At 39.5% G+C, this 27,312-nt stretch overlaps 1 protein-coding gene across 2 annotated transcripts in view; it reads right to left on the bottom strand.

Annotated features, from left to right (window-relative positions):
- Nucleotides 1-27,312, bottom strand: part of LOC126184660 (baculoviral IAP repeat-containing protein 7-like) — a 90,970-nt gene that overhangs the window by 57,777 nt on the left and 5,881 nt on the right. For both annotated transcript variants that reach the window (XM_049927142.1, XM_049927141.1), the window contains exons 2-3: nt 18,911-19,537; nt 8,775-8,939 (exon numbers count right to left, since the gene is read on the bottom strand). In XM_049927142.1, the coding sequence (XP_049783099.1) occupies nt 8,775-8,939; nt 18,911-19,490 (745 nt within the window). In that variant the 5' untranslated portion in view covers nt 19,491-19,537. The remainder of the gene's footprint in view (nt 1-8,774; nt 8,940-18,910; nt 19,538-27,312) is intronic.

Here is a 27,312-nt window from a genome sequence, read left to right as displayed (position 1 = left end):
GCCCAGATGCGGTTGTATATGTGAAGCAGAAAGTGCTTGCCCACAGGAGAAAGGTGCTGCAACATTGGAATATGGATGGCATCTTGCCCTGAGGTGGAGGATCAGGATGAACAGAGTGACCGAGCTCCCTCATAGTTAAGGCAGCACTGTAGCACTCTCAATTCTGAGAAGAGAAGGGTATTGCCAAGCCACCTCCATTTGTTTCTGATGAATGAAGGCAGGATGATAGTGGGAAGAGCTTGAAACTTCTGCACAATTGTGGCCCAAGGTGTTGGAGATAGCAATAGGGTCCGTGATGACATTGTCAGTTACTGTCAGGCCGGAAATTGGGAAATGGATCGTGGTTCCAGAGAGCTGTCGGAGGTTGGCCCACGAGACAGAGGAAGGTGTGGAACTGTTAAAAGAACTAGTGAATGAAATCCAGCTAGCCCTTTTGCAATGCCAAAGAACACTGACATTTTGCATGCATCTGCTTTTAATGAATGCAGTTTTCCAGCATAGGGTGTTGGTTAAAAACATGGAGAGCACATCTCCGTGCACGAATTGTATCATGGCATGCCTCGTCCACCTAGGGACTGACAGACAACGTGGTACAGAGGAAGTGCGAGGAATGTAACATTCTGCAGCTGTAAGGATAATGTTGGTGACAGTCCACATGGTCATCACAACTGGGGAATTCTTGTTCTTCGAAGGTCGCCAGGGAGAAGTAAAGCTGCCAGTCAGTCTTAGTAAGCTGCCATTCGGTGTGTATGCGGATGGGGTGGGAGTCAGCATACAGAGAGCACATGGGAAATGGTCGCTTGAGTAGTTGTCAGAAAGAACAGACCACTTGAGATGATGGGCAAGCTGGGCAGTACAAAAGGATAGGTCCAAATGGGAATAAGTGTGCGAGGAGTCTGAAAGGAAAGTGGGTGCTCCAGTGTTAAGGCAGAAGAGGTTAAGTTGGTTAAGGTCAGCCAAGAGGGCACCTCTGACACGTCCTGGGGGAACCCCAAAGGGGAAGATGTGCATTAAAGTCACCAAGTAGCAAAAGTGGGTGAGGTAGCTGCCCAGTAACTTTAAGGAAGTCTGCCCTTGCGACAGCAAATGATGTAGGGACATAGTACGGAGGGAAAAAGTTAAGTAGGGAAGGAAAAGGCAAACTGCCACAGCTTTAAGATTGGTAGTCAGCAAAATGGATTGACTATGACTGTCATCTCGTATGAGCAGCACGACGACTCCATGAGAGGGAATGCCAATCTCAGGGGAAACGTCAAAACGAATCTGTAAGATATGTGAAAGCTCAAATTGGTCGTGATGGCGCAATTTTGTTTACTGAAGGCAGAGTACAAGGGGATGCTGCAACACTAAAAGCAGCCGTAAATCCTCTTTGTGGGACCGAAGGCCTCTAACATTCCATTGGAGGAGAGTCATAATGAAGAGACGTGGGGGTGCCGAGTGACAGCTGGGGAAGAGGCATTACTACAGGGCACAGAAGCAGGAGGATCCTGCTCCATGGGATCCACAGAAGCATCTCCTTGTTTGTGCGGTCGGTCTGTGGAGTCCAGCACCGAACAACGGTTGGTGTGCACTGGCGACACTGAGGCAGGCCGAGCTAAGATATCAAATGCCAACACCATCCAAGAGGATCTGTGAGGTGGCAAAGTAGAAGACCGTTTGTCTTTGAAGGACTTCTTCGAGCCTTTCCGGCAGATGAAGACTCTTGTGTTGTTTGGCTGGAGGGACGGAGAAAGTCTTCACGGGAGTACTCCTCCTGTCCTTTCTGGACTACCAGTTGTGTAGCTGGTGGTTTCACCCCTTGAGGCAGGAGTTTGACGGCTTGTTGCACAGCTGGACAGATGGGGGATGGTGACGCTACCTTGACACTGGGTGATTTTGCGACTTCAGAGCTGAATTGGAGGTCATATTCCAGAATGAGATTTTCACTCTGCAGCGGAGTGTGCGTTGATATGAAACTTCCTGGCAGATTAAAACTGTGTGCCCGACCGAGGCTAACTCAGGACCTTTGCCTTTCGCGGGCAAGCGCTCTACCATCTGAGCTACCGAAGCACGACTCACGCCCGGTACTCACAGCTTTACTTCTGCCAGTACCTCGTCTCCTACCTTCCAAACTTTACAGAAGCTCTCCTGCGAACCAGGAGTTTGACGGCTACAGAGCTTCTGTAAAGTTTGGAAGGTAGGAGACAAGGTACTGGCAGAAGTAAAGCTGTGAGTACCGGGCGTGAGTCGTGCTTTAGTAGCTCAGATGGTAGAGCACTTGCCCACGAAAGGCAAAGGTCCCGAGTTCGAGTCTCGGTCGGGCACACAGTTTTAATCTGCCAGGAAGTTGGAGGTCACATGTCTGTGTGACCATGTCCATTATGGAGCGAGGGGTAACAAGAACAACTATAGGTACCAGACGGGAGAACACAGGGTTTGAGCCTAGCCAGTGACTTACTAACAACTGGATAAAGCACCTTTTCTGTTACCGAGATCTCGGTAACAGGACATTCCTAAGAGGCAGCAGCATAGCTGCCATTGCAGTTGATACAGTGGGGCGAAGGAGGTGGACAATTGCCCTCTTACGCATTTCCTACCACAGGTGACAGCTGGGTGTCGACAAGACGTTCTAGTGTGGTTAAAAAGATGACACTAGTAGCAGCACATCGGGTTCAGAATGTATAGCCAGATGGTGATAATTTCATAGCCTGCTCTATCGAAGGTGAGAAAGAGTACGGATGGGCACTAAGGAGGAATCTACCTTTTTCATTACACAATGAACAGCAATGACACCCTGATCAGAGAGAAAGATTGTATTTCAGTCTCAGGTAGGCTGTCGAGCAGCCTGTAGTAAATTATACCACGGTACGAGTTCAAAGTTCTGTGGGCATTGACACAAATAGGGTAACCATGGAGAAGCGAGGCAGCAAACAGTTGTTGCACTTGAGAATCAGAAATTGCCTCCAAAAGCAAAGTGACATTCTGTGAACGAGAGCACGATTTCACAGGGCCAGCAACTGCATCTACACCTTTCTGAATAAAACTGATTTACCGTGGCGAAGGACTGACTATCTTCAGTACGTGAAACCACGAGGAACCATGGTGCAGCAGGAAGGGACTTTGAAACATTAGCTTTGTTGCATTCACGTTTTGTAGAAGTTGAGTGGGAAGATGATTGACTCATTGTGAGGAAATCCCCCATAACTACCAGTGTCTCCGATGGCATGCTCCTTCCAACTGGAGGCCCCCTTCACAAGGGGCCCATGCACCTTACGTAATTGTTCACACCTCGTGAACACCTGATGGAGGGACCAATCAGCAATTTAGGAAGGTTACAGCTCAGGCAGGAAAGGGCTCAAAAAACAAAAGGGAGACTGTTCATATGTCAGCGACAGAATGCTGAACATTTTGAAGAACACCCCAGACATGTTCCCCAAGGGAGGGGGAAAAAAATAGCAAGATGATAGACATGCAGCACAGAATTGTGAAAGGCTGGGGCCCCAATGTAGCCAAGCACAAACCTGCCAAAGAGTGGCGAGCTGCCTGGGGGAGACCCACTCAGGTGTGCAAGGCAGTAAGACTTGACAACTTACCAAGAGGAAATAACTGTGTGCCACTTTAAGACACTTGCTGAATGGGTATTTCCACTGACAAGAGCTGAAGTTATGTTCATTCTTCAGGAATCTATCGAACGAAATGGGTTGACCATTCATTCTGAATATGGCAATCGTTCTGCAAAATGGTTCAGAAATTTCTATTTGCACGATTCACTGATGTTGAAGTCTGAAGGTCTTTAACCAAATGGTAAAAGAACTACAGGTGATCCATTTATCATTTATGATTTTTTACAATAAACTAGGAGAAATATTGTAGTGGAAGAGGTGGACATCAAAGAGACGAATGAACATATGGACTTCGGACAACACTTATTTTTGGCACATCCTTTATTTAAGTGACACATGTTATTCAAATGAAGTTCAAGGTTTCGTGGTATCAATATTTTCAGGCTACTTCAGTCACTTCTGTGCTACTGCAAAAAGAGAGGCCTTTGCTTGTCTTGTTGGATGGTCACCTTAGTCATTTAGATAGCACAGTAATTAAAAAAGAATGAGAAAGTTGCTGTCATAAAACTGCTATGACACAACTGGCCAGCTGTAACTTCTAGTATAGCATAACTAACACATTCAAAGACAGTTTGAATATCGAGTTAATTCAATGGCAAAGTAGTAATCTGAGAACACCATATAAATGGGAATTTGTGGAGCTTTTCTGCAAAGCATGGACAAATACTTTGAATCCTAAAAAATTTTTGGCTTCAAGGACACAGGAGCCTCCCTCCCCTGTATCTGTAAATTTGTAGGTGCCACTTGAATTTAATTAGTTATAGGATTATGGAGACATGTGCAAAGCTATTGGGAAAGGGGTTCTATGAAATTTGTTACTTGCAAGGATGAGTACGTGAAGGTCCAACACCAAATTTCATGGTGACAGCGATTTTTCAAAAAATAATTAAAACCTTTTTACTACCCCATATGCTTGTCACATTCACAATAATGTTGTAACTGAACAATGCCATAAATGATCAAATTTAGTGCTCAAATCATGCTAAGAACTTCTGTCACTGAGCATTTAGTTCCTGCAGTAAAATGGAGGTCATGCATAAGTGATATTATAACATAAGTGATATTATAACATAAGTGATATTATAACATAAGTGATATTATAACATAAGTGATATTATAACATAAGTGATATTATAACATAAGTGATATTATAACATAAGTGATATTATAACATAAGTGATATTATAACATAAGTGATATTATAACATAAGTGATATTATAACATAAGTGATATTATAACATAAGTGATATTATAAGTGATATTACAACATACGTGATATTACAACAGCAAATTATATCACTCAAAAATAGAGGGTATTTATAGTTTCTCCATCTTTTTTTATGAAGATGTGGCTATATGCCATCTCTACTAAGTCATGGATTAATTGGGCATTTGCCAGAGGTCATTTCCCTTCATCTTTGGAAATGACAGCTGTTACACCTCTACCCAAAAATGTGACCATCATATGCTTTTAATTACCGCCCAACTTATCTCATACCCACTCTTTCAAAATTAGTGTAATACTGCATGCAGCTCTAAATCTGTCAACATCTGAACATCATTCTAACTGACTATCAGTATGCTTTCAGGCCCAATAGGTCAGTGAAAATCAAAAACAGTACATTCATACCACCCTCATGTGACGAGAGATTGTCTGTTAATGCTATGTTGTGGAACTTGGTAACACATTTGACTGTCAGCCAGATACAGGCTCACAACTCTAATCAGATCATACATGAGTGATACATTAGTTCTTCAGTTCAACAATGAGATCAAATGTTCTGTATGAATGTATCACTGGGTATGCTACGACATTCCACATCCGGTCCTTTACTTGTCATAATATGCACGAATGACTTTACTCTCAATTAGCACGTACGCACGCTATGGAAATAATGAACATAAAAGCAAATCAGTAATCTTCTTCAAATAGCTAGCACATAGTAATCTATGAATTGCCGGTTAATCGTAAGTGTAAATATTTCCTGTAGTTTAAATTATGCCAATGACTAATTCTGTTAAACTTTTTGGGATTCATTGACTAAATTAGCATGAGAAAGTCAAATATTTTATTTGTATGAAGTCTGCACATTTTATGTATTCACTGAGTAAATGTAAGTCCTTTGTTTGTGGTAAGCTTTGCACAATGGATATTATGCCTCACTCTCCAACCACTTAATATATGGAGATTATATACACCACCACCATACTTATGTGATATCAGTGCATTTCAGACCACCACTTAGAAATTGCTGAGTCACCCTCACTCACTAAAAATTGGAAATGTCAAGTTTCATTCTTGTTTATGAGTATTTAATAGTTCTGAAACACTAAGGTTTATCAAGTATGACCAATTTAAATTAGCACTGCTACAACCTTTTCAGCAATACAGAATCTAGTAAATGCTGCCTAATGTTTATTGCCTGAACAAACATGCAAGAAACAAATCTTGGCCATTGGCTTCACCTGATGGAATCTCATTGGTTGAAAATTTTTACTGCAATGAAAAATTCAAATATTTCCACCAACTTACCAACCAACCAATATAAATTCTTTTGATGCTTAGCAACTGATAATTGTTAAATGAGCACCTTTTCATTTTGTGAAGGGATGGTGAAAGTAACCTGCCTTTGCTTTGAAGGCTTCCTAACTGGCATGCAATACACTATTCATCTTATGAGAAACTAGATAACACATTCTATGTTTCAGGAGTACATTTGGAACAAATTTCATTTTCTGGTATTTCAGCTGAACTAGATAACCATTGCCAAGAGGTGTCAACTGCGACTGTGATGCTGTGCTTGTTTATTTCTAGACACCAAAACTGTTTACAAAACAAGTCATGTAACATGCAGGAAGCATTGTTCACAAACAAAGCACTAGCTAGAAAATTAACCACAATGATCACTGATCAGATGGTTGGTCAGTAAAATTTAGCACAGCGAGAACACAAGAGATGGGAAGCTTTACCCTGAAATCCTAACCAACTATGATGTGTGTAATTTTCTCATAGCTCTTACACAACATCTTGGAAATTATTGATCTGTGTCTGAATCACCTGGATTTGTATCTTTCACTTAGTGTTGTTTGTGCACACATTATCTCTCACTGATTAATCCTGTAAACGTCTCATCTCTCAGAATGAACACACACAGCATTACGTTCTGGTCACTCCACGACACTCATTCATAAATTTTATGAGTAAGGATGGGCAAATAGATTGAACCACCCTTATTCTGCCATTACAAACCACAATAACACAATTAAAAAAGAATTTACAGAGTCGGGCAACTTAATGCAATGACATCTAGCAGTGTTTTTGGGACAGGTAAAGATGATATAGTAAACTGAACAACAATCTGAAGACCTGTTAGTGTCCCATGTTTGTGCTGAGATTTTTCACAATTTTCAGCAATTTTATGCACTTTGTCTTCATGTCATTTAGGTGTTTTAACTATATTAACATCTTGTCACAGACAAGGCCCAGAAATTTCTCATATTCAAAGAGATTTGAAATAGTGCCACCACTATGCTGCAGTTGGTTAACAGCAAAACATGTCTCATTAAAATGTAGTACTTTCACATTAAAAACCTAAAACCAGTTTTCAACCTATTCCTCCAGACTTCTGCTGATTAACTGCAGCTGCCCTGTTACATTTGTATAGCTGCAAAAACATCACAAAATCATCCCTGAAGTGTTGCTGTTGATGGCTATCGTAAATAATTTTATACTTTATAGTCTTTGGTGGTAGATCTGCCCAAATAAGGCAGTGTGACAAGATATTTACCTCTGGTGGAACTATACTCCCCATGGAAGAACTTACTAATAATTCAAAGCTGTCCTCTAAGGATATATTTGTACCACAGGTCAAGGCCAATACAGCTCCAAGCAATCTTGACCCAGTGATCTTGCTGCACAGTACATCTGCTAACAGTTTATCCTGAAAATGCTGTAACCATTGCAAGGTGATAACTGCAAATAGTTGTTTGTCAAACAAATCCTCAGCTGTACACAGGTAAGATTGCCTGTATTAAAAATTCACTGCATCCTTCTGTTGTGTGTTTACCTCTCCAGAGCCCGAGCTCAAAAAAAGAAGAGAGAATTATTTATTAAACTTATTCATGGCAGAAACTTCACACTATACTAAAGCAAGCCTTTGAAACAGTAATTTTTTAAACGTGACATTAGCAAGGGTAAGCCACTCAATAATAGGATAATTTTCTTCAGTCAAATGATTTACAGAAATATGAAAATTCTGACAGAACGCAATTACTATTTGTTACACAACTCATGACATATAGGTGTATATGTAAGCAAGTTCCAGACTAACAATACTGTAACTTTCCATTACATCAAAGTATTCTTAATATTCCATGAAGATTTAGGATTGTAACTAAGTAAGAACACTGGCATCCTGCCAAAAAATTTCGACTGGTAACCAATCTGTCTCTTTAGTAGAGTTCCACAACTGCTTACTGTTACTGTAGTTGTGAAAAATTTGTGCACCGACACCAGAAAGATTTAGGAAGATTGGCTAAAAGACCACCTTCTGCCTAAACACTGCACTTTGTAATTTGATCACCATACAGGTAGGAAACAGTGATCAGAAGGCAGTTACAGCCAGAGTGACTAGTGACTCCATGCAGCTGAGAAGATATTTTAAATAATTATATGTAAGCGAAAATTCATGATGTCCAATGAACAGCACACGTTGCTTGCTCACAGCCCTTTCCTTACAAAATGGCACTTCTAGGTATTTTTAACACTATTTTCACCAAATTTTACATCCCTTAAAAATAACAGGCAAATGACTAGGAACAATATTTATAGCTTTAAAATCACAGTCTACAATAATTTTTTTCCACATCATTCCTAACAAAAGGTCCAAAAAAATTTAATGCTCTGTATCAGGAGGCAACATGAAACAGAGTCAGCACTATAAAGTATGATAACTGCTGATTAACTACATGCATTCTTTCCTCTAAAAACACTGGCATGTTGAGTGTAAAGAAATGACTCAACATTTGCAGTAAATCCCAGACAGTGTACTGCATATTGTGGCAGTAATATTAGTTGAAACTGAATTACTCAAACACTGGTTCCAATTTTCTGCACATTTATGTAAAGTGCACATTGAAGTGTGTATAGTCTGCTGCACATATTTACTTGCCTGTATAAAAAAAGCCAGCTTCACTTAGTGTTTCAGGTTTTTGTTTCATGGAAATAGGCCAATTCTCATAGGTTTTCAGTCTTGAATCAATTGTGACAAACTCTGGCCACAAGGGCTTGGAACTATAAGCAATTCCAAGCTTCTCCATAGTTTCTGACAAACCACCTGGAAAAAATAACTAGTCTGAGTAAAAATTGTAATAAAATAATACAAGGCAGGTCCCACATGTGAACATCCTCAACCAAGTCCTACACATTCAAACTGAGCATTAAACAGCACCATGTAAAGCAGTTTAGTGTGATGGATAGCTGCTAGCTACCTGCACAGACATGTCAAGAATAACCTAATTTCAAGAATAACCTAATAATGTTTTATTAATAATAAAACCTCTTCCTTCAATTTATGCATTTTACAAGTTTTTTCCCATCAATAGCTACAGACAATTAGCAATCACTTAAGTTTTCTGTGGCCTGAATCACAATATGTAAATAACACTGTCTCCTCTGTCTGAATCCAGTGTTTAATTCCAAGTCTGCCTTAATTGGTTGGTGAGCTGTGTAGTATCAGATAATATGAACTGCCTAATAATAACCACTGTGGTACTGGTGCACAAACTGGCCTTCAAATTGCTGAATTCTTTCCTCCTTGACTGGATTTTATTGCAATTTCATTAAACTAAAAAGTAAAAACATTTCCAAACTGATTGATGCAGGCAGTTAACTTGCTAAAATTATGTGTAAGATAGGTTCGAACATTTTCATGAGAAGACTAAGCACTTATCTTGCTAGGCAGTTACAATTCACTACACAAAAAGTAGTCTTTTTGTTTTAAAATCTAAGTCTAAAATTTCTACTACTGATAATATTGTATGGTACTGATAACACTTTATGGCTAGTAATGCAGATGATACAGAGTCACTTTCCTACCTAACTGACTATAAATTGTCAGACTGACCTTTTAACCTAGTGCTGCTGACACACATTTATTTTAGTTAAGAACAAATATGGTTTACTGCTTACAGTTTATCTGCACAGGTCTCATGGAGACAACATAGGAAGGGAAGTAACAAATGACTAATTTGGATTGGATTCCCTGAAAATTCAGCCCTCAGCACCCATACAAACACAATTAGCAAGGGTTTTATTTTGAAGTATGTAAGAAAATGAAATATTTGTTTTAATTCCATTGCACACTTCCATGGCATTTTAATTTAAACTGTCATGATATTAACCATCAATCCAGAAACAAATAATGATACAAATGTTAACAGTTATATGAGCTGCTCAACATTAAAAGCTGAACAGCCAAGATTTCTACTTTCCATTTATTAGTTTATGTCGAACTTTTCAGATTACTTGTCACTACATTTTTCTATCAAATCAAGTGCTACAAAAATGAACTTCATTCTATTAAAATTTGGCAGTGTAGATACAAGGCCAGTAAGTGCAGCTGTGTATAAATAAAACCCTAGACAAATTTCCACAATAAATTATGCCAGATCAGATACAAATAGCCATTTGAAGACTTACTGATTTAAGAAACTACAGCTTCTGTCTCCTGATTATGTGGCTGCAAATAAGAAGACATGCATGACCTGGGTTAAAGTTGGGAAAGAGGAAGTTATCCACAGACTGCCTTAGAAATGTAAACTGATAAAAGTAATAGCAAATCTGGCACAGAAAAAAATATGTAGATAAAAGCCAAACTTAAACTTGTCAAAGCAAGTTGCCTATGAAGATTACATAGAAGGAGCTCCAAACAAATGCAAGGCTGCTTGGGATATTATTACATAAGAATTCACTTCTATCCAAACTCCAGACATTCTGATTGAACCAGAACAGCTCATTCAATGCTTTACTACTGCAGTACATGATTTAAGATCAAAAATTATCCAGTCAAACATCAGCAACTGAGACACCTGCTGATCAGCTTCCTGCAGGGCATGATATACATTATGATCTTTTTACACTCACAAATTTTGTAAATTTCATTTCAAAATTTTCAGACTAATAAAAGTCTTTACTGCTACTGACTACTTAACATGATGAAAAAGAACAATACACTTTATTAACAAACTGCTTTCTTTTATTATGAATAAATGCCTACAATTTTGGGTTTTCTCTGATTAGACAAAAATTTCGAAGTTACACCTATATGCAAAAAGGAGGGAAGTATTTCCCTGAGAACTTCACACCATTGTCTACTGCTGCAACTTATTCCAAAATATCTGAAGCAGTTTTTCACATACATCTTAGTAACTACTTTGAAAAAAATACCACTTCCACAGTCCTTTAAGTTGTTAATCAGACACCAACTGTACTTGAAAATAATACAGTCTATTGAACTGTGCTATTTGAGTGCTTCTTAGCCAAACTACAGTATCGTGGAATAAACGTAACACTAGAGGTAACAGATTCTTATCTAAACCGGAGAATGTGTGTCAATTAGAAACAGCCATTCTTCCTTGAGGAATGTCACATCTCTTGTGCCTCAGGGCTCTGCCCTTCAACCATCATTCATTGTTGCAATCAATGATTTACCACATTATCTTATGCTTCAGTCAGTTATCTGCTATGCGGACAATACAGCTTTAATAACAAAATATCTACATATGTGAAGGTTACACCAGAAACCACAGGACAATCTCTCCTTAACACTTAACTGGTTCTAATTAACAAATTACAGTGTCATCATGAGAAAACTCAGGGATTTGCAGCTGGGACAAGCTAAAGATGTAAAATCAAATTCTGTGAAGCTGCTCAGAAAACATACTGATTCCAAGCTAAACTGGGAACCTCACATTAACCATGTCCACACAAAGATACCACAGGAGTCTTATCTCTTACAGAAATTAGCTGATCTGGTGAGAAATATCTTAGGATAGCTTACTTTAAACTACTTCAGTTTCATATCTGATGGGCTGTTGCTATGGGGTCACCCTTTTCATGTCAGGGATGCACAACTGATTCAGAAAAAGGCACTACAAATACAGTGTAAGGTTGGTTCAAGGGATGCTGCCATACTTTATTCACTACGATCAAAATATTTACAGTGATAAAAATATTTATCTATGCATCACTATATACAATAAAAACAACACACAGTTTAGCACCAGAGAGAATATACATGGTCATTACACCAGAAACAAAACTAGTCCTGGCTTTCCTGAGCATAGGCTGACAAAAACGAGCTACTTCCACACAGAAAACTACTCAAAAATTTTTAATGAATTGCCACTTTCCGCAGTCAATATACCCCCAAAAATTTTAAAAGTAAGCTGTATGACTAGTTAAAACGCAATGCATTTTATAGTTTAAGAGAATTCTTGGCTATTTGGGTAAAAATTTGTTTTAAGATTATGACTGCAATTCAGCACAATATGTTAATGTAGGATTAATTTGTAAACGTACTGTGAACATACATTAATAAAATTATTGCTATTTTATCATATCATCACAGTAAAGCCTATTCCATTACATGTGGTAAAAGGCAATAAAGAATCTAAATCAGATCTAGCCATTTACAGTGCACCATGGAAGAGAGATGGTAATGAAACTATTCCCTGCAGTCCACTACAGTTGTCACTGTCCATAAATTGGCACCCATTAATGCAGTACCTCTCAGGATAAAGACAATAAATGTTCTTATAACTTAATATTGTTAACCACTTTTTTCACTCACCACTATGTTGTGTTATTTCGAACACAGTGAACCCAAGATTAAAAATTTCCTCTTCCTATTAACTCTAAGTAACTTCAATGTATTTACACAAAGATACTGTCTCAATCAGCATATGAAACACTAAGGAAAAACATGTGAAATGTTATGCATACTAAGTATATTCTTGGAATCAATAAAACTAACACTTCTGTTGTGTGCAAAAGCTGTCCCCATAGATTTCCATTAGAACTAATTTATCTGTTAATGGAATGGCATCCTCTATTTCTGCACTTTCGGAGAAACTGATTACACATTGTCCATCAAAATAGTTATCTCTGATCAAGGTCTTCATTTTCAGTGTACCTGTCTTACAAAACTGCCTCATTTCATCATTCACATTACCAATAACGTTAAAAGCTGTTAGGAGTATGGTTATACAAAATAGTTTAGATAAATTTCAAGCAATGTAAATTTCCATTTACACAGCAATTACAAAAAGCTGTTAAAATGCTTCATTTAAATTTCCTTATTCGTATAATGGTGCCATGAGTATCCCCACAAATTTATCCAGGACACTACAATTGCCATTTTCAGTATGTTACACATGAAATGGAATGATCACATAGTCTCAGTCGTGGGTAAAGCAGGTGGTAGATTTCAGTTTACTAGTAGAATACTGGGGAACTGCAATCAAGACTACGAAGGACATTGCTTACAAATGACTCATGCACTCAGTTCTAGAATATTGCTCAAGTGTGTGGGACCCATACCAAATAGGACTAACAGGGGATATAGAATGTATACAGAGAAGGGCAGCACAAATGGTCACAGGTTTGTTTGATCCATGGGAGAGTCAGAGATACTGAAGAGAATGAATTCAAAGATTCTTCAAGATAGACAAACTATCCGAAGTATGTCTATCAACAAAGTACCATGAACCGACTTTAAAGGATTACTCTAGGAATATATTACAACCCCCTACATATCACTCACATAGGGATCGTGAATATAAGATCAGAGTAATTACTGCAGGCACAGCATCTTCAAACAATCACTCTTCCTGCACTCCATACGTGAACAGAATGGGAAGAAACCCCAGTAACTGGTAGAATGACACATATCCTCTGCCATATACTTCCCAATGATTTGCATAGTATAGCTGTAGATGGCTAATGCCATAGAACTGTCTCACATAAGCCACATAATGACATAACTGGTAAAATGAGAGGTTTAAAGGAATCACGGGAAATCACTTATAGAAGTGTATGAGAATTCTGTAATTAATGAAAACTCTGTACTCCAGATTCCAAGAGGGAAAAAGGCGAGGGGGGGGGGGGGGGGGGAGTAAGTGTCCCTTGTTGCCACCTCTCTCTGCAGACTATGAATGACACTGTGGGAAGAAAGCAATGTGTTTAATTTTTATCAAACCATGACCTCAACTATATTTCCTGTAGTGAAATTATTCTTCTGACCAAAACAAAGGTGCAGTGGCAGTTATTTTTTGAAGTTTAGCCTGGTCTATGGACAATTTCACAGTTCACTAAATTTAAGGAAAACTGAATCTTAAAATTCTGAATTACAGGTTTGTATCTTCTTGACACACGAGTCACAGAAAGTACCTGTAATCTTAATTTAGTTTAATATCCTCAACTGATGCTATTTGTGTGCAACACGTCAAAAACAATTATGGATTTGAGAGCATAACTTTTCGATTCTGCGACTGTATAAATCACGGGGTCTTGAGGTGAAGAACTTGTTATGCCGTTTTTGGAGCACATTTTCATCTGGAAAGGAAGTTCCCTGAAGGTTGTTTGCTAGAGTGGAAAATGTGAAAATCTGAGGACACAAGACAAGTTGAATAAGGCGGGTGGCGAATGACTTCCCAAACACAACTCCCATATCATTAAGTTTGTCAGTCTAGCAGTATGCTGGCAGGAATTATCTTTGATTAGCATCACTTCACACAGTCTTCTTTGTCATTGACTTAGGACTGTGTGTCCTGACAAATGTCAACTGTGATGATTACACTTCAGCAAGCAATTCCTAGTACACCACACTGTCACTGTTCCACCAGATGCGTAACATTATCTTTTGCGGATGTGTGCAAGTCTTTGTACAGGGAGTAGTTGCTTTGCTTGGGTTGAACCATTCCTTTCTTTTCCTTATGTTAGCATGAAGACACCATTTCTGGCCATCAGTAATAATGCAGGATGGTCAACATTGTTCCAAGCCAATTTATGACAAGCAAGCAGAGATGCACATATGGCCACCTGTTGGTTTTTACAAGATTTTGGCTTATCATTGATCATTGTAGGTTCATGTGTTTAAACTATTTTCATCAAACGCAGAAGGTCTTCTTGAACTTTGGGAGTCACTAATGTCAAAACGATCCTCATCAAAATGAATAAACAATTCTTTTGCTGTGCTCTGTCCAAATGCACTATCCCCATTCCTGGTGCATATGTTTGTGGAGGGCTCTGCTGTCAGCCCTCTATTGAATTAACACAAGAATGTTGGAAATGTTCTGATTTCATCATTTGACATTCCATTTCTAGCATCCACAGCTCCACTCACTACCTCCAAATGACAAAATGACTACATGTAAAAAATAGCAACAGTGAACTATTGTATGAACAAAAAGTGACAGTAAATAAAGCTATAGCAACTGGAACACCAACACGCAAAACAAAAATTCTACGATCAAATAATTTATGGGTTTGCTGCCGGGTGACATTGTCGACCACTGCCAATATCACACCCTGCCATTCTCCAGGAACAACTGCAAGGAGGAAGCAATGTGCAAGGGAATTTAATACCTCGGTCCACAAAGGAGAAACAAGGAAAATACTACACATAGAACAAGTAACCCCAAAGTCAACACACAACCAAAGAAAACCAACATCAGAAATATCGATAGTGACTTAACAGGTGAGGTAGCCCTAAATCTGTCCCTGTGTTTTTTGATGAGAGACAGAGCGAGATTCCAAGCAGCAGTTAGATAAAATCCATCATCTCTGTTTATAAGGTTGCTTGATAGTTTGATTTCAACAGCTCCCTTAATGACACTATCCCAATAGCTGGACGTGCAAGCCAGAATCTCCGAGTTGTTTTATCCCATAGGATGACCAGCGTCAAGGCAATGTTCTGCAATAGCGGATTTGCTCGGCCGTTTTAAGCGTGTGTGACGCTTATGTTCAATACACCAGTCTTCCACAGTCCTGATTGTCTGACCAATATGACATGCCACAACTGCAAGGAATACAATAGACACCAGCCTTACGCAAACCAAGATCATCTTTTACGAATGCCAACAGGGCCTTAATCTTAGAAGGTGGTCGAAAAACACATTTCACATCATATTTCTGCAAAATATGGCCAATCCTGTTAGAAATGCTTCCTGCGTAAGGCAAAAAGGCCATAGACTTAGGTGTCACTTTGTTGCTATCATCACTCACCCGTTGCACAGAAGGCTTATAGCGCAATGCACATTTGATCTGCCCCTCACTATAACCATTCTGACGAAAGGTGACTTCGAGATGTGATAGCTCAGCTGCCAAACTTTCAGGGTCTGAGATAATGTGGGCCCTGTGAACCAGGTACTCCTTCACACTGAGCTGGATGGTGCCAACTATCAGCTCGCAGATAAGTCAGTGTGAGTAGGCTTCCTATAAACCGAATGCCCCAACATTCCATCAGTCTTCTTTCTGACCAACACATCAAGGAAGGGAAGGCATCTATTCTTTTCCACTGAATATTCGGGTGGATTGAATTCAGGTGTTCCAAAAACCTGTTTAAATTCTCGCTACCATGAGGCCAGACAACAAAAGTATCTTTTACGTACCTGAAAAAAAAAAAAAAAAAAAAAAAAAAAAAAAAAAAAAAAAAAAAAAAAAAAAAAAAAAACACACACACACACACACACACACACAGGTTCCAGGTCACCGACTCCAATGCATGTTCCTCAAAGTCATCCATAAACAAATTGGCCACAATAGGTGACAACGGGGTTCCCATTGCAACTCCATCAGTCTGTTCATAGAACTGACCATTTAATAAAAAGTAAGTGGAAGTCAGCACGATTACATTCAAAAGATGCAGTGTGTACTTTCCAATTCGGTATATCGCAAAATTGGTCTGACCCTACTAAGTGTAGTGAGAGAAAGAACTTTTCTTCAGCTGGTTATTAGTCTGTCACAGGAGACTATCAAGAGTCTTAATTCTTACTGTGCAGTACCACCTGGACTATATGGCCTCCCCAAGGTCCATAAAGAGGCTGTCCCGTTGAGGCCCATTGTTTCTAATATTGGTGCTCCAACATATTGTGTAGCTAAACATCTTGCTAGTTTGTTGAGCCCACTAGTAGGTAGGTGTGAACACCACATTAAGAACTCTGCAGATTTCTTACGTCAATTGCAGGGATTGCATTTGAAAGACTGATATTTTAGTCAGTTTTGATGTGATTTCTCTATCCACTCGCATTCCTCTCCGATTCATTGCAGCTAATTGAGGTTAAGTTTGGTGTAGAGTTAACAAATTTGTTTCGAGATGTGCTGACTTCCACTTACTTTTTATTCAATGGTCAGTTCTACGAAGAGACTGATTGAGTTGCAATGGGAACCCCGTTGTCACCTATTGTGGCCAATTTGTTTATGGAGGACTTTGAGGAACGTGCATTAGATTCAGCGACCTTGAACCTGCGTGTGTGGTTTTTTTTCCTTCAGGCACGTAAAAGATACTTTTGTTGTCTGGTCTCATTGGAGTGAGAATTTAAACTGGTTTTTGGAACACCTGAATTCAATCCACCTGAATATTCAGTCCACTATGGAGGTGGAAAAGAATGGATGCCTTCCCTTCCTTGATGTGTTGATCAGAAGGAAGACTGATGGAATGTTGGGGCATTCGGTTTATAGGAAGCCTACTCACACTGACTTATCTGCGAGCTGATAGTTGGCACCATCCAGCTCAGTGTGAAGGAGTACCTGGTTCACAGGGCCCACATTATCTCAGACCCTGAAAGTTTGGCAGCTGAGCTATCACATCTCGAAGTCACCTTTCGTCAGAATGGTTATAGTGAGGGGCAGATCAAATGTGCATTGCGCTATAAGCCTTCTGTGCAACGGGTGAGTGATGATAGCAACAAAGTGACACCTAAGTCTATGGCCTTTTTGCCTTACGCAGGAAGCATTTCTAACAGGATTGGCCATATTTTGCAGAAATATGATGTGAAATGTGTTTTTCGACCACCTAAGATTAAGGCCCTGTTGGCACCTGTAAAAGATGATCTTGGTTTGCGTAAGGCTGGTGTCTACTTTATTCCTTGCAGTTGTGGCATGTCATATATTGGTCAATCAGGACTGTGGAAGACCGGTGTTTTGGACATAAGCGTCACACACGCTTACAACAGCCGAGCAAATCTGCTATTGCAGAACATTGCCAACACTGGTCATACTATGGAATAAAACAACACGGAGATTCAGGCTTACACGTCCAGCTATTGGGATAGTGTCATTAAGGAAGCTGTTGAAATCAAACTATCAAGCAACCTTATAAACAAAGATGGTGGATTTTGTCTAACTGCTGCTTGGAATCCGGCTTTGTCTCTCATCAAAAAACAGAGGGACAGAATTAGGGCTACCTCATCTGTTGATTAATAGTCACTATCGATATTTCCGATGGTTTTCTTTGGTTGTGTGTTGGCTTTGGGGTTACTTGTTCTGTGTGTGGTATTTTCCTTGTTTCTCCTCTGTGAACTGAGGTATTAATTTCCCGCGCACATTGCTTCCTCCTTGCAGTTGTTCCTTGAGAATGGCAGGGTGTGCTCCTGCTGAAATATCGACGGTGGTCGACAACGTCACACGGCAGCAAACCCATAAATTATTTGAACATTCAATTCGCCGGGAAAAGTTAAGGTCTCACAAAAACACTATGAACTTATGCACTAACCTAATACCATACAGGAAAGAACAATCTCTTAACTACAGTACTCCCAACATCTGTTTGGAGGTAAGTCTCAATGGTGTCATTTTACACTTATGTTTCAAAATTATTATTTTTTTAATTACTAAGCATAACTCTTGTGTACTGAAACAATAATTTTTATCTATTCCCAGAAAATATAAATCTTAGTGCAAATATGCATGCCTGTTAGATCATCAGACCTATCCTCAAAGCCTTAGCATACTGAAAAATTCTAATACTGTACTGAATCAGAAGTTACAACTACAAAATAACAGGATGTAAGTAATGACAATACAAAAATTAATCCATATCACACAAATTTTAGAACTTTTGTTCACATGTTTCTGAAGCTCAAATTCATTTCCTACCACCACATGAAAAAACACAAAACTAATGTCCCACCCCCATTCTTATGAAATGATTAGGCTATGAACAACCCTAACATTCCAGTGACAACAAAAATGAATCAGTAGTTCTGCCCACAATTGATCCCTGCACAAACATCAATAACTGCTTACCCATCAGCTCTCCAGGTGCAGGAGCATCCATTCCAAATATTCCACAGGTATCACAAGCACGATTTTTCTGAGGCCGAAATGGTAATGTTGATTCATCTATTGGTACATTACCAACATCAAACCCAGATACAAAAGGACATGTGGGAGACCATTTCTTATGTTCCTGGAATGGATCATCACCCCTAACCCAATGTCCAATTTCAGCATGACAAAAAGCACACTTTACACCATCACTGCCCCAGTAATACACAAATCCAGCAGCAGCTAGTTTTTCTTTGTCCATAAAGGAAACTGACCAGTTGCGGAATGTTTTGAGGCGTTCTACTTCTGATTTATAAATGGACCAATCTATTTTCTGACCAGGTACTGCAATGGGCGAATTGACAGCAGCATCACCAGTGCTTGTATTTGCTGTGTTTGTAGCATCTGTTCTATCCTCTTGAGAGTTCACGAAAGTACTGGTAGCACCATCCACAGAATCTTTTTCATCTGGAGACTCATCATTAGGTGTTTGTGAGGTTGAGGCACTGACACCTTCAACACAGCCATCATTTGATGCAGACTGACCTCCATGAGCCATCTGAGTGTCTGGTACAAACACCAAAAATTGGTGCAGCTGCAAGATGCCTGGAGGAGGAAAAGAATAACAGTCACTGAACAAATGCAACTAATTTTCTTATAACAGTAATTTAAGATTGAATTTCAAATTTTATTATTACAAATTCAATTGCTACTATAACAACAAAAGGAGTGGCTGATCAGCAATGTTATAGGATAATTAGGTTTTAAATATGTTTCATGTACAGAATCAGTGGATGTATATTAACATTATCTTTTGAACAAAAATTAACAGAAACCTACAGCACAACAAAAGGAGCGATTTCTGAAGCAACGATAAACTGTTAACCTTCTCTAAGCCTATGCAATTCCTGTAAATAAGGACAAAACAATGGACCCATAAAATTACAGACCAATATCCCTAAAATGGTTTGCTGTAGAATCTTAACATTTTCAGTTCAAATACAATAAATTTTCTTGAGAACAAAATATTATGTTCATGAACCAGCATGGTTCTAAAAAGCATTGCTTGCAAAAAACTCGGCTCGCCCTTTTCTCACATGCTGTACTGTGAACTGTGGATGAAGGGTAACAGTCAGATTCCATATTACTACATTTCCGACAAGCATTTGACAGGGTACCTCAATGCAGACTTAAAAGGTACAAGCAACTAGTATAGATTCTCAGATATGTGAATGACTCTAGGATTTCTTAAGTAATAGCAACCAGTACATTGTCCTTGACAGCGAGTTGTTCAGAGGCAAGAGTACCTGCAGGAGTGTCCCAGGGAAGTGTGATAGGACCACTTACTTTCTATATACATAAATGATCTGTCAGACAGGGTGGGCGGGCTTATGACGCTGCAGTGTACAGGAAGGAGTCTTAGTTTAGTGACTGTAGGAGGGTACAAGATGACAGACTAAATTTCTAGTTGGTGTCAGAAATGGGAAAATTTAAGTTAATGTGGATGTGTAGGAAAAACGAACCCGTACCCTTCAGATACAGTATTAATAGTGTCCTACTTGACACAGTCACATCACAAATATTTGGGCGTAATGTTGCAAAGTGATATGAAATTGAAGGAGCATGTGAGGACTGTGATAGGAAAGGTGAATGGTTGACTTCAGTTGATTGGGAGAATTTTGGGAAACAGTTATCTTTAAAGAAGACCACATAAGGGACACTAGTGTGACCTTTTCTCGAATACTGCACAAGTGTTGGGATGCACACCTGGTCAGATTAAAGGAAGAAGGCAAAACAATTGTTGAGAGGTGGGCTGCTATACATGTTACCAGTAGGTTTGAACAAGATAGTATTTTGGTTGGTTGGTTAGTTGAGTGATCCATCAGTCACACGGTACAGTAGCCGTTATGATGTGGAACATGTCAAGTGCACAAGAAATGCACGTATGAAACAAGATTTTTAACACACACACACACACACACACACACATTATATATATATATATATATATATATATATATATATATATATATATATATATATATATATATCTCCCCTTTCTGTGCCAAATATAGGTTGAGTAAAGGATAGTGTAAGTGTCTTTTCTGGTATTATAATCAGGAATGTCACTGTTTTTTTTTAAATTGGTCCATGTTGTTGAGAACAAATTTCATTAGTGAATAAATTTACTGTGAGGCTGTTGTGAGAATTCCCAATCTTTTAAAAAGATGCCTACAAGATGTGCGACTATGAACCCCCACACATTATTCTAACCACTTTCTTTTGAGCAGTGAATAATTTGTCTAAATGTTGAGTTACCCCAAAATATTATTCTGTATGACATCAGAGAGTGAAAGTATGCAAAGTAAATTAGCTTACTAATTTCCATATCATCAAAATTGGTAATTATTCTGATTGCAAAAGTTGCTGAACCTAGTCACTTTAGAAGATCCAAAATATGAATTTTCCAATTAAGATTCTCATCTAAGTGTACACCCAAAAACTTAGTACGCTTTACCCTGTCTACTGACTTCTGTTGATGTGTTATATTTATTGAAGGAACTTCACTTTTTACAGTAGAAAATTGGATGTCCTTTTTTTTTTCAAAGTTTAGAGCAAGCCAATTTGCAGAAAACCAATTAATGACTTTTCCAAAGACCTTATTTGTATCATTTTCAATTGGAGTTTCTTTTACCAGATTAATAATTATGCTTCTATCATCAGCAAACAGTGTCAGTTCAGCTTCCTGTTTCAGATAGGAAGAGAGGTCATTCACATATATCAAGAACAGAAGGGGACCCATGATTGAACCCTGTGGAACACCTAATGTAATTTCACCCCAGTTAGATGAAGTGGCAAACTTATTTAAATCACTTGACCCATATATGGAAACTTTTTGCTTCGTGTTCTGTAGGTACAACTTAAACCACTCATATGCTATTCCATTTATACCATAGAACTGTAATTTCTGTAACAATGTCATGATTCACACAATCAAATGCTTTGGACAAGTCACAGAAAATTCCTAATGGGGACATTTTACTATTTAAAGACTATTATATTGACAGTGAACTTGTATATAGCTGTCTTAGTGGAACAGCATTTTTGAAATCCGAACTGTGATTTACTAAGTATCCCACTACTGTTGAGATGGCTAACCACTCGAGTACATTACTTTCTCTAAGATTTTTGAAAATGCTGTAAGCAAGGATACTGACCGATAATTATTGACATCTGTGGTGTTCCCCTTTTTGTAGAGCAGCCTGACAATGGCATATTTTAACCTGTCTGGGGAAATACCTTGAGCTAGTGATGCATTACATACATGACTCATAACATCAGCTGTAATTGCTCCACATTGTTTTAACATCTTATTAGAGATATCTAACCCAACAGAACATTTATTTTTCAATGATTTAATAATTTTACTTATTTCACAAGAGGTTGTTAGTTGAAAATCTGACAATTTTTTCAAAACTGACTCTTCCATGTACTGCCTGGCTTTTTCTTTTGAACTGTTCTGAACAATTTTTTTCTCTTACACTTAATAAATGGTTGTTAACTACATTAGCTACTTGTGTACTGTTGGTTAGGATGGTCTCATTCGCCTTAATAGTAATACTACCTTCCCCAGAGGTTACTTTTCCTGTCTCCCTTCTAACAACATTCCATAATGATTTCATTTTATTGCTGGAGTTGTTAATTTCCTCTCTAACATACATGTTTCTTGATTTCCTTAAAACGTTTCTCAGTATCTTACAATAATTTTTATAGTGTAAAACTACTTCTGGATCTTTACTAGTTCTTGCTGTCTAAAAGTTTCCTTTTTCTTTCTGGAGACACTTTAATACCTGTAGAAATCCAAGGTTTCTTTGAAAAGTGTGTGGTGTTACATTTAATAATTTTCTTTGGGAAACAATGTTCAAAAAGGGATATAAATTTATCAAGAAATATGTTTCATTTATTATTAGCATCTGGCTCATTATATACATCTCCCCAATTAACATTTCTTAAGCTTTCTTCAAAGTACTCTACAGATACTGGGTTGAGCCACCTCACACTTTTACTTAATGGTTTCCAAACTGTACACCCTGTTGGGGGCAAGCATGTGTGTTTTCATCCTCTTTCTGTACAAATACATTATCTATTAGCGTGCTATTGTCTTGAGTTATACATGTAGGGAAACATCACTGATTCTAAGTTATATGTTGTTAATAACACTTCTAGTTCACTTTTCCTCTCACGATTTAGAAAGTTTACATTGTAATCAGCACAGATTAATAACTTCTTTTTGTCTGACAGACAGCATAATAGGGAGTCAAACTTTATGAATAGTTCCCAGTCTCTTAATGGGGACCTGTACACTATTGCTAATATCATTACTACATTATTTAGCTGAAGTTCACATGCACAAACCTCAAAGTGCTGATCAACACAAAATTTGCTTACTTCTACAGTTTTGTATTTATAACCCTGTTTTATGAAAATGGCAACTCCTCCTTTCTCCATCCCAGATCTACAAGTGTAAGATTCTAAATTATACCCACTTATACTGACACTATCCATGCCCACAGTTACATGGTGTACAGAGACAGACAGTATATCAATCTCCTCATTTTTGAGATCTAAACACACTAATAGCTCATCTACTTTATTTTTTATTCCCCTGATATTTTGATGAAGCAAGTTGATACCACCCTTAGCTTTACCCCTATTTACTGTTCTTTTATTCTATTTATCTTGATTGTCATCTGTCTGGACTTTGGCTTTAACCTAAAAAAACCTGTCTGCCTGGACCCATTAACCACAGGGATAACCCCTTGTGTGACTGTGGACCCCCTTATAGTTTCTGCTAATAGAGAAGGTAACTTATTTTTCCCCATCCTATTCAGGTGCAGGCCATGTGTAGTGTATCCCCACCTACCAACAGTATTTACTGAAACAAAACTTGTGATATTTTGCCAGTGTCTGGAGCATCCTGTTTAGCTCAGTGCCAACACGCCTCACAGCAGTGTTTACCCAGGGCTGATCATGGCGCTGAAAGACCTTCACAAACCCCACATTTGTGTGCTCAGTTTCTGCTCGTGAATTCAAGCGGGTACCACTGGAGGGAAGGTGTTCTTTTTGTGAAACACTATTGAGAAAATTCAGAGAACTAGCACTTGAAGCTGACTGCAGAACAATTCTACTGCCACCAACATACATTTCATGTAACGACCCTGAAGATACGAAACAAAACATTAGGGAAGCATATATTGTTTGTTTTGTTTTAGGACACAAAAAAGATTGTGTCACACATGCCCATGTCAGAACTGTAGAAAATGAAGACTAATATAGGAGTTAAAATGACTACACATGAAGCCCAGTCAACAGAATGAAAGACAGCTAAAAACAGGGACTCAGAAAAGGGTCCTTAAAATATGCCATAGAGGGAAGGAGGTCCTTTGCCATATTGCTATGACAGATAGAAAGTAAAACGTGGTCAACAGCCCACATGGCATTCACTAAAATGGCTGATAACTCAGATGACAAACAAATGAGAACGTAAGTAAGTAAAAAAAAAACGCCCATCAGGAAATGGTGAACAGACAAAGGTTGAGGGCAATGAGAATAAAGTGGTGGGGGAGCAACAATTAACAAATGATGATGCCTAACAAGACAATGCCCAATACACAACCTAGCTATGGAAGCATATGGACAGCACCTTCCTCGCTCTTTTTGTGAGTGGAACAGGAAAGGAAATGACTACTGGTGGTACGGGGTACCTTCCACCAAGCTCCATGGTGGCTGCAGAGTAAATATGTATGTATGTATGTATGTATGTATGTATGTACTACAGATTTCACACTTTTAATGAATGTCTGCAGTCTCTGATTGTCTAGAACTTTGTAACCTTGCACTTTAAAATTTTAGCAGTAAGTATTCACAAAACAGTTAAAAGAGATCTTTGTGTTATCTTCAATTCTTAGTTCAATCATATCTCCATTGTTTCTCAAATACTCACATTCATGTGTACATGTGCATGTGTAGAGGAAAAGTGGAGTGGAGTGATTTTTTATACATATACTGAACATTGGTGAGTGTAAATCAATGAAAGGGAAAAATGTAGCTTAAGACAACCACATAGATGGTCATTTTGCCATATTTTCCACTGAGAACTTTGATTGTGAACTGTAAAACTAACTTGTTCCACACCATAGCAAAAATTTACAATTATGATTCACTGAATATAAAAATAACTATTATTTAGCTGCATCTTAGCGAGGATTACACGAAGCACCTGTAACCTGTGAGCATCCAAATGTCCAAGCCTACCTATAAATAATAAATAATCTTCATGGATTGCTTTACAGGGACCAAACAAGTGGGCAGCTCAACAAGCTGCACTTCAGGGTAAAAATAAAGTTGTAGACCTGTTCCCTTGCATTTTTTCATAATACACTCCTGGAAATTGAAATAAGAACACCGTGAATTCATTGTCCCAGGAAGGGGAAACTTTATTGACACATTCCTGGGGTCAGATACATCACATGATCACACTGACAGAACCACAGGCACATAGACACAGGCAACAGAGCATGCACAATGTCGGCACTAGTACAGTGTATGTCCACCTTTCGCAGCAATGCAGGCTGTTATTCTCCCATGGAGACGATCGTAGAGATGCTGGATGTAGTCCTGTGGAACGGCTTGCCATGCCATTTCCACCTGGCGCCTCAGTTGGACCAGCGTTCGTGCTGGACGTGCAGACCGCGTGAGACGACGCTTCATCCAGTCCCAAACATGCTCAATGGGGGGACAGATCCGGAGATCTTGCTGGCCAGGGTAGTTGACTTACACCTTCTAGAGCACGTTGGGTGGCACGGGATACATGCGGACGTGCATTGTCCTGTTGGAACAGCAAGTTCCCTTGCCGGTCTAGGAATGGTAGAACGATGGGTTCGATGACGGTTTGGATGTACCGTGCACTATTCAGTGTCCCCTCGACGATCACCAGTGGTGTACGGCCAGTGTAGGAGATCGCTCCCCACACCATGTTGCCGGGTGTTGGCCCTGTGTGCCTCGGTCGTATGCAGTCCTGATTGTGGCGCTCACCTGCGCGGCGCCAAACACGCATACGACCATCATTGGCACCAAGGCAGAAGCGACTCTCATCGCTGAAGACGACACGTCTCCATTCGTCCCTCCATTCACGCCTGTCGCGACACCACTGGCGGCGGGCTGCACGATGTTGGGGCGTGAGCGGAAGACGGCCTAACGGTGTGCGGGACCGTAGCCCAGCTTCATGGAGACGGTTGCGAATGGTCCTCGCCGATACCCCAGGAGCAACAGTGTCCCTAATTTGCTGGGAAGTGGCGGTGCGGTCCCCTACGGCACTGCGTAGGATGCTACGGTCTTGGCGTGCATCCGTGCGTCGCTGCGGTCCAGTCCCAGGTCGACGGGCACGTGCACCTTCCGCCGACCACTGGCGACAACATCGATGTACTGTGGAGACCTCACGCCCCACGTGTTGAGCAATTCGGCGGTACGTCCACCCGGCCTCCCGCATGCCCACTATCCGCCCTCGCTCAAAGTCAGTCAACTGCACATACGGTTCACGTCCACGCTGTCGCGGCATGCTACCAGTGTTAAAGACTGCGATGGAGTTCCGTATGCCACGGCAAACTGGCTGACACTGACGGCGGCGGTGCACAAATGCTGCGCAGCTAGCGCCATTCGACGGCCAACACCGTGGTTCCTGGTGTGTCCGCTGTGCCGTGCGTGTGATCATTGCTTGTACAGCCCTCTCGCAGTGTCCGGAGCAAGTATGGTGGGTCTGACACACCAGTGTCAATGTGTTCTTTTTTCCATTTCCAGGAGTGTATATGTACAATATATTTGCATAATATGCATCAAGGTACTCAGATTTGTCCATTATGTAACGCACATTTTCTGAATTTACTTCGTAGTTTTTATGATGGGAAGTGCATTAGAAACGGCACAAACATAAGCATTAGGCTGTACTACATGTCACACACTTAGCACAACCTTTATTTGGGAATTATCACCTTTAAAGCTAACCAAGATCTCAGGCTATACTACTGATCAGAAGTCACCACAACAAAGATTTCAGATGAAGTCCAAGCATTTTAGACAACCTCTCAACTTAAGACATTATTGGTGACAGACTCACTGTAACATGACTATGTTCACAGGAGATTTGAGGGCTCCATATGAACTGGTCAATGTTGATCCCCGGTCAGAAGAATAAGTTCTGAGCAGCAATTTTTACATGCACTGGTCTGTACATAGCATTTAGTGACCAATTCTTTTGTTCTTTGTAGGTTGCTGTAAGACAAGTATGGTCTTAACATGACTATTGCCACATACAAGTACATTTT

This window comes from Schistocerca cancellata, chromosome 4, assembly GCF_023864275.1.
Source record: "Schistocerca cancellata isolate TAMUIC-IGC-003103 chromosome 4, iqSchCanc2.1, whole genome shotgun sequence".
NCBI classification, from domain to species: domain Eukaryota; kingdom Metazoa; phylum Arthropoda; class Insecta; order Orthoptera; family Acrididae; genus Schistocerca; species Schistocerca cancellata.
This window is presented reverse-complemented; position numbering and strand designations above follow the sequence as displayed.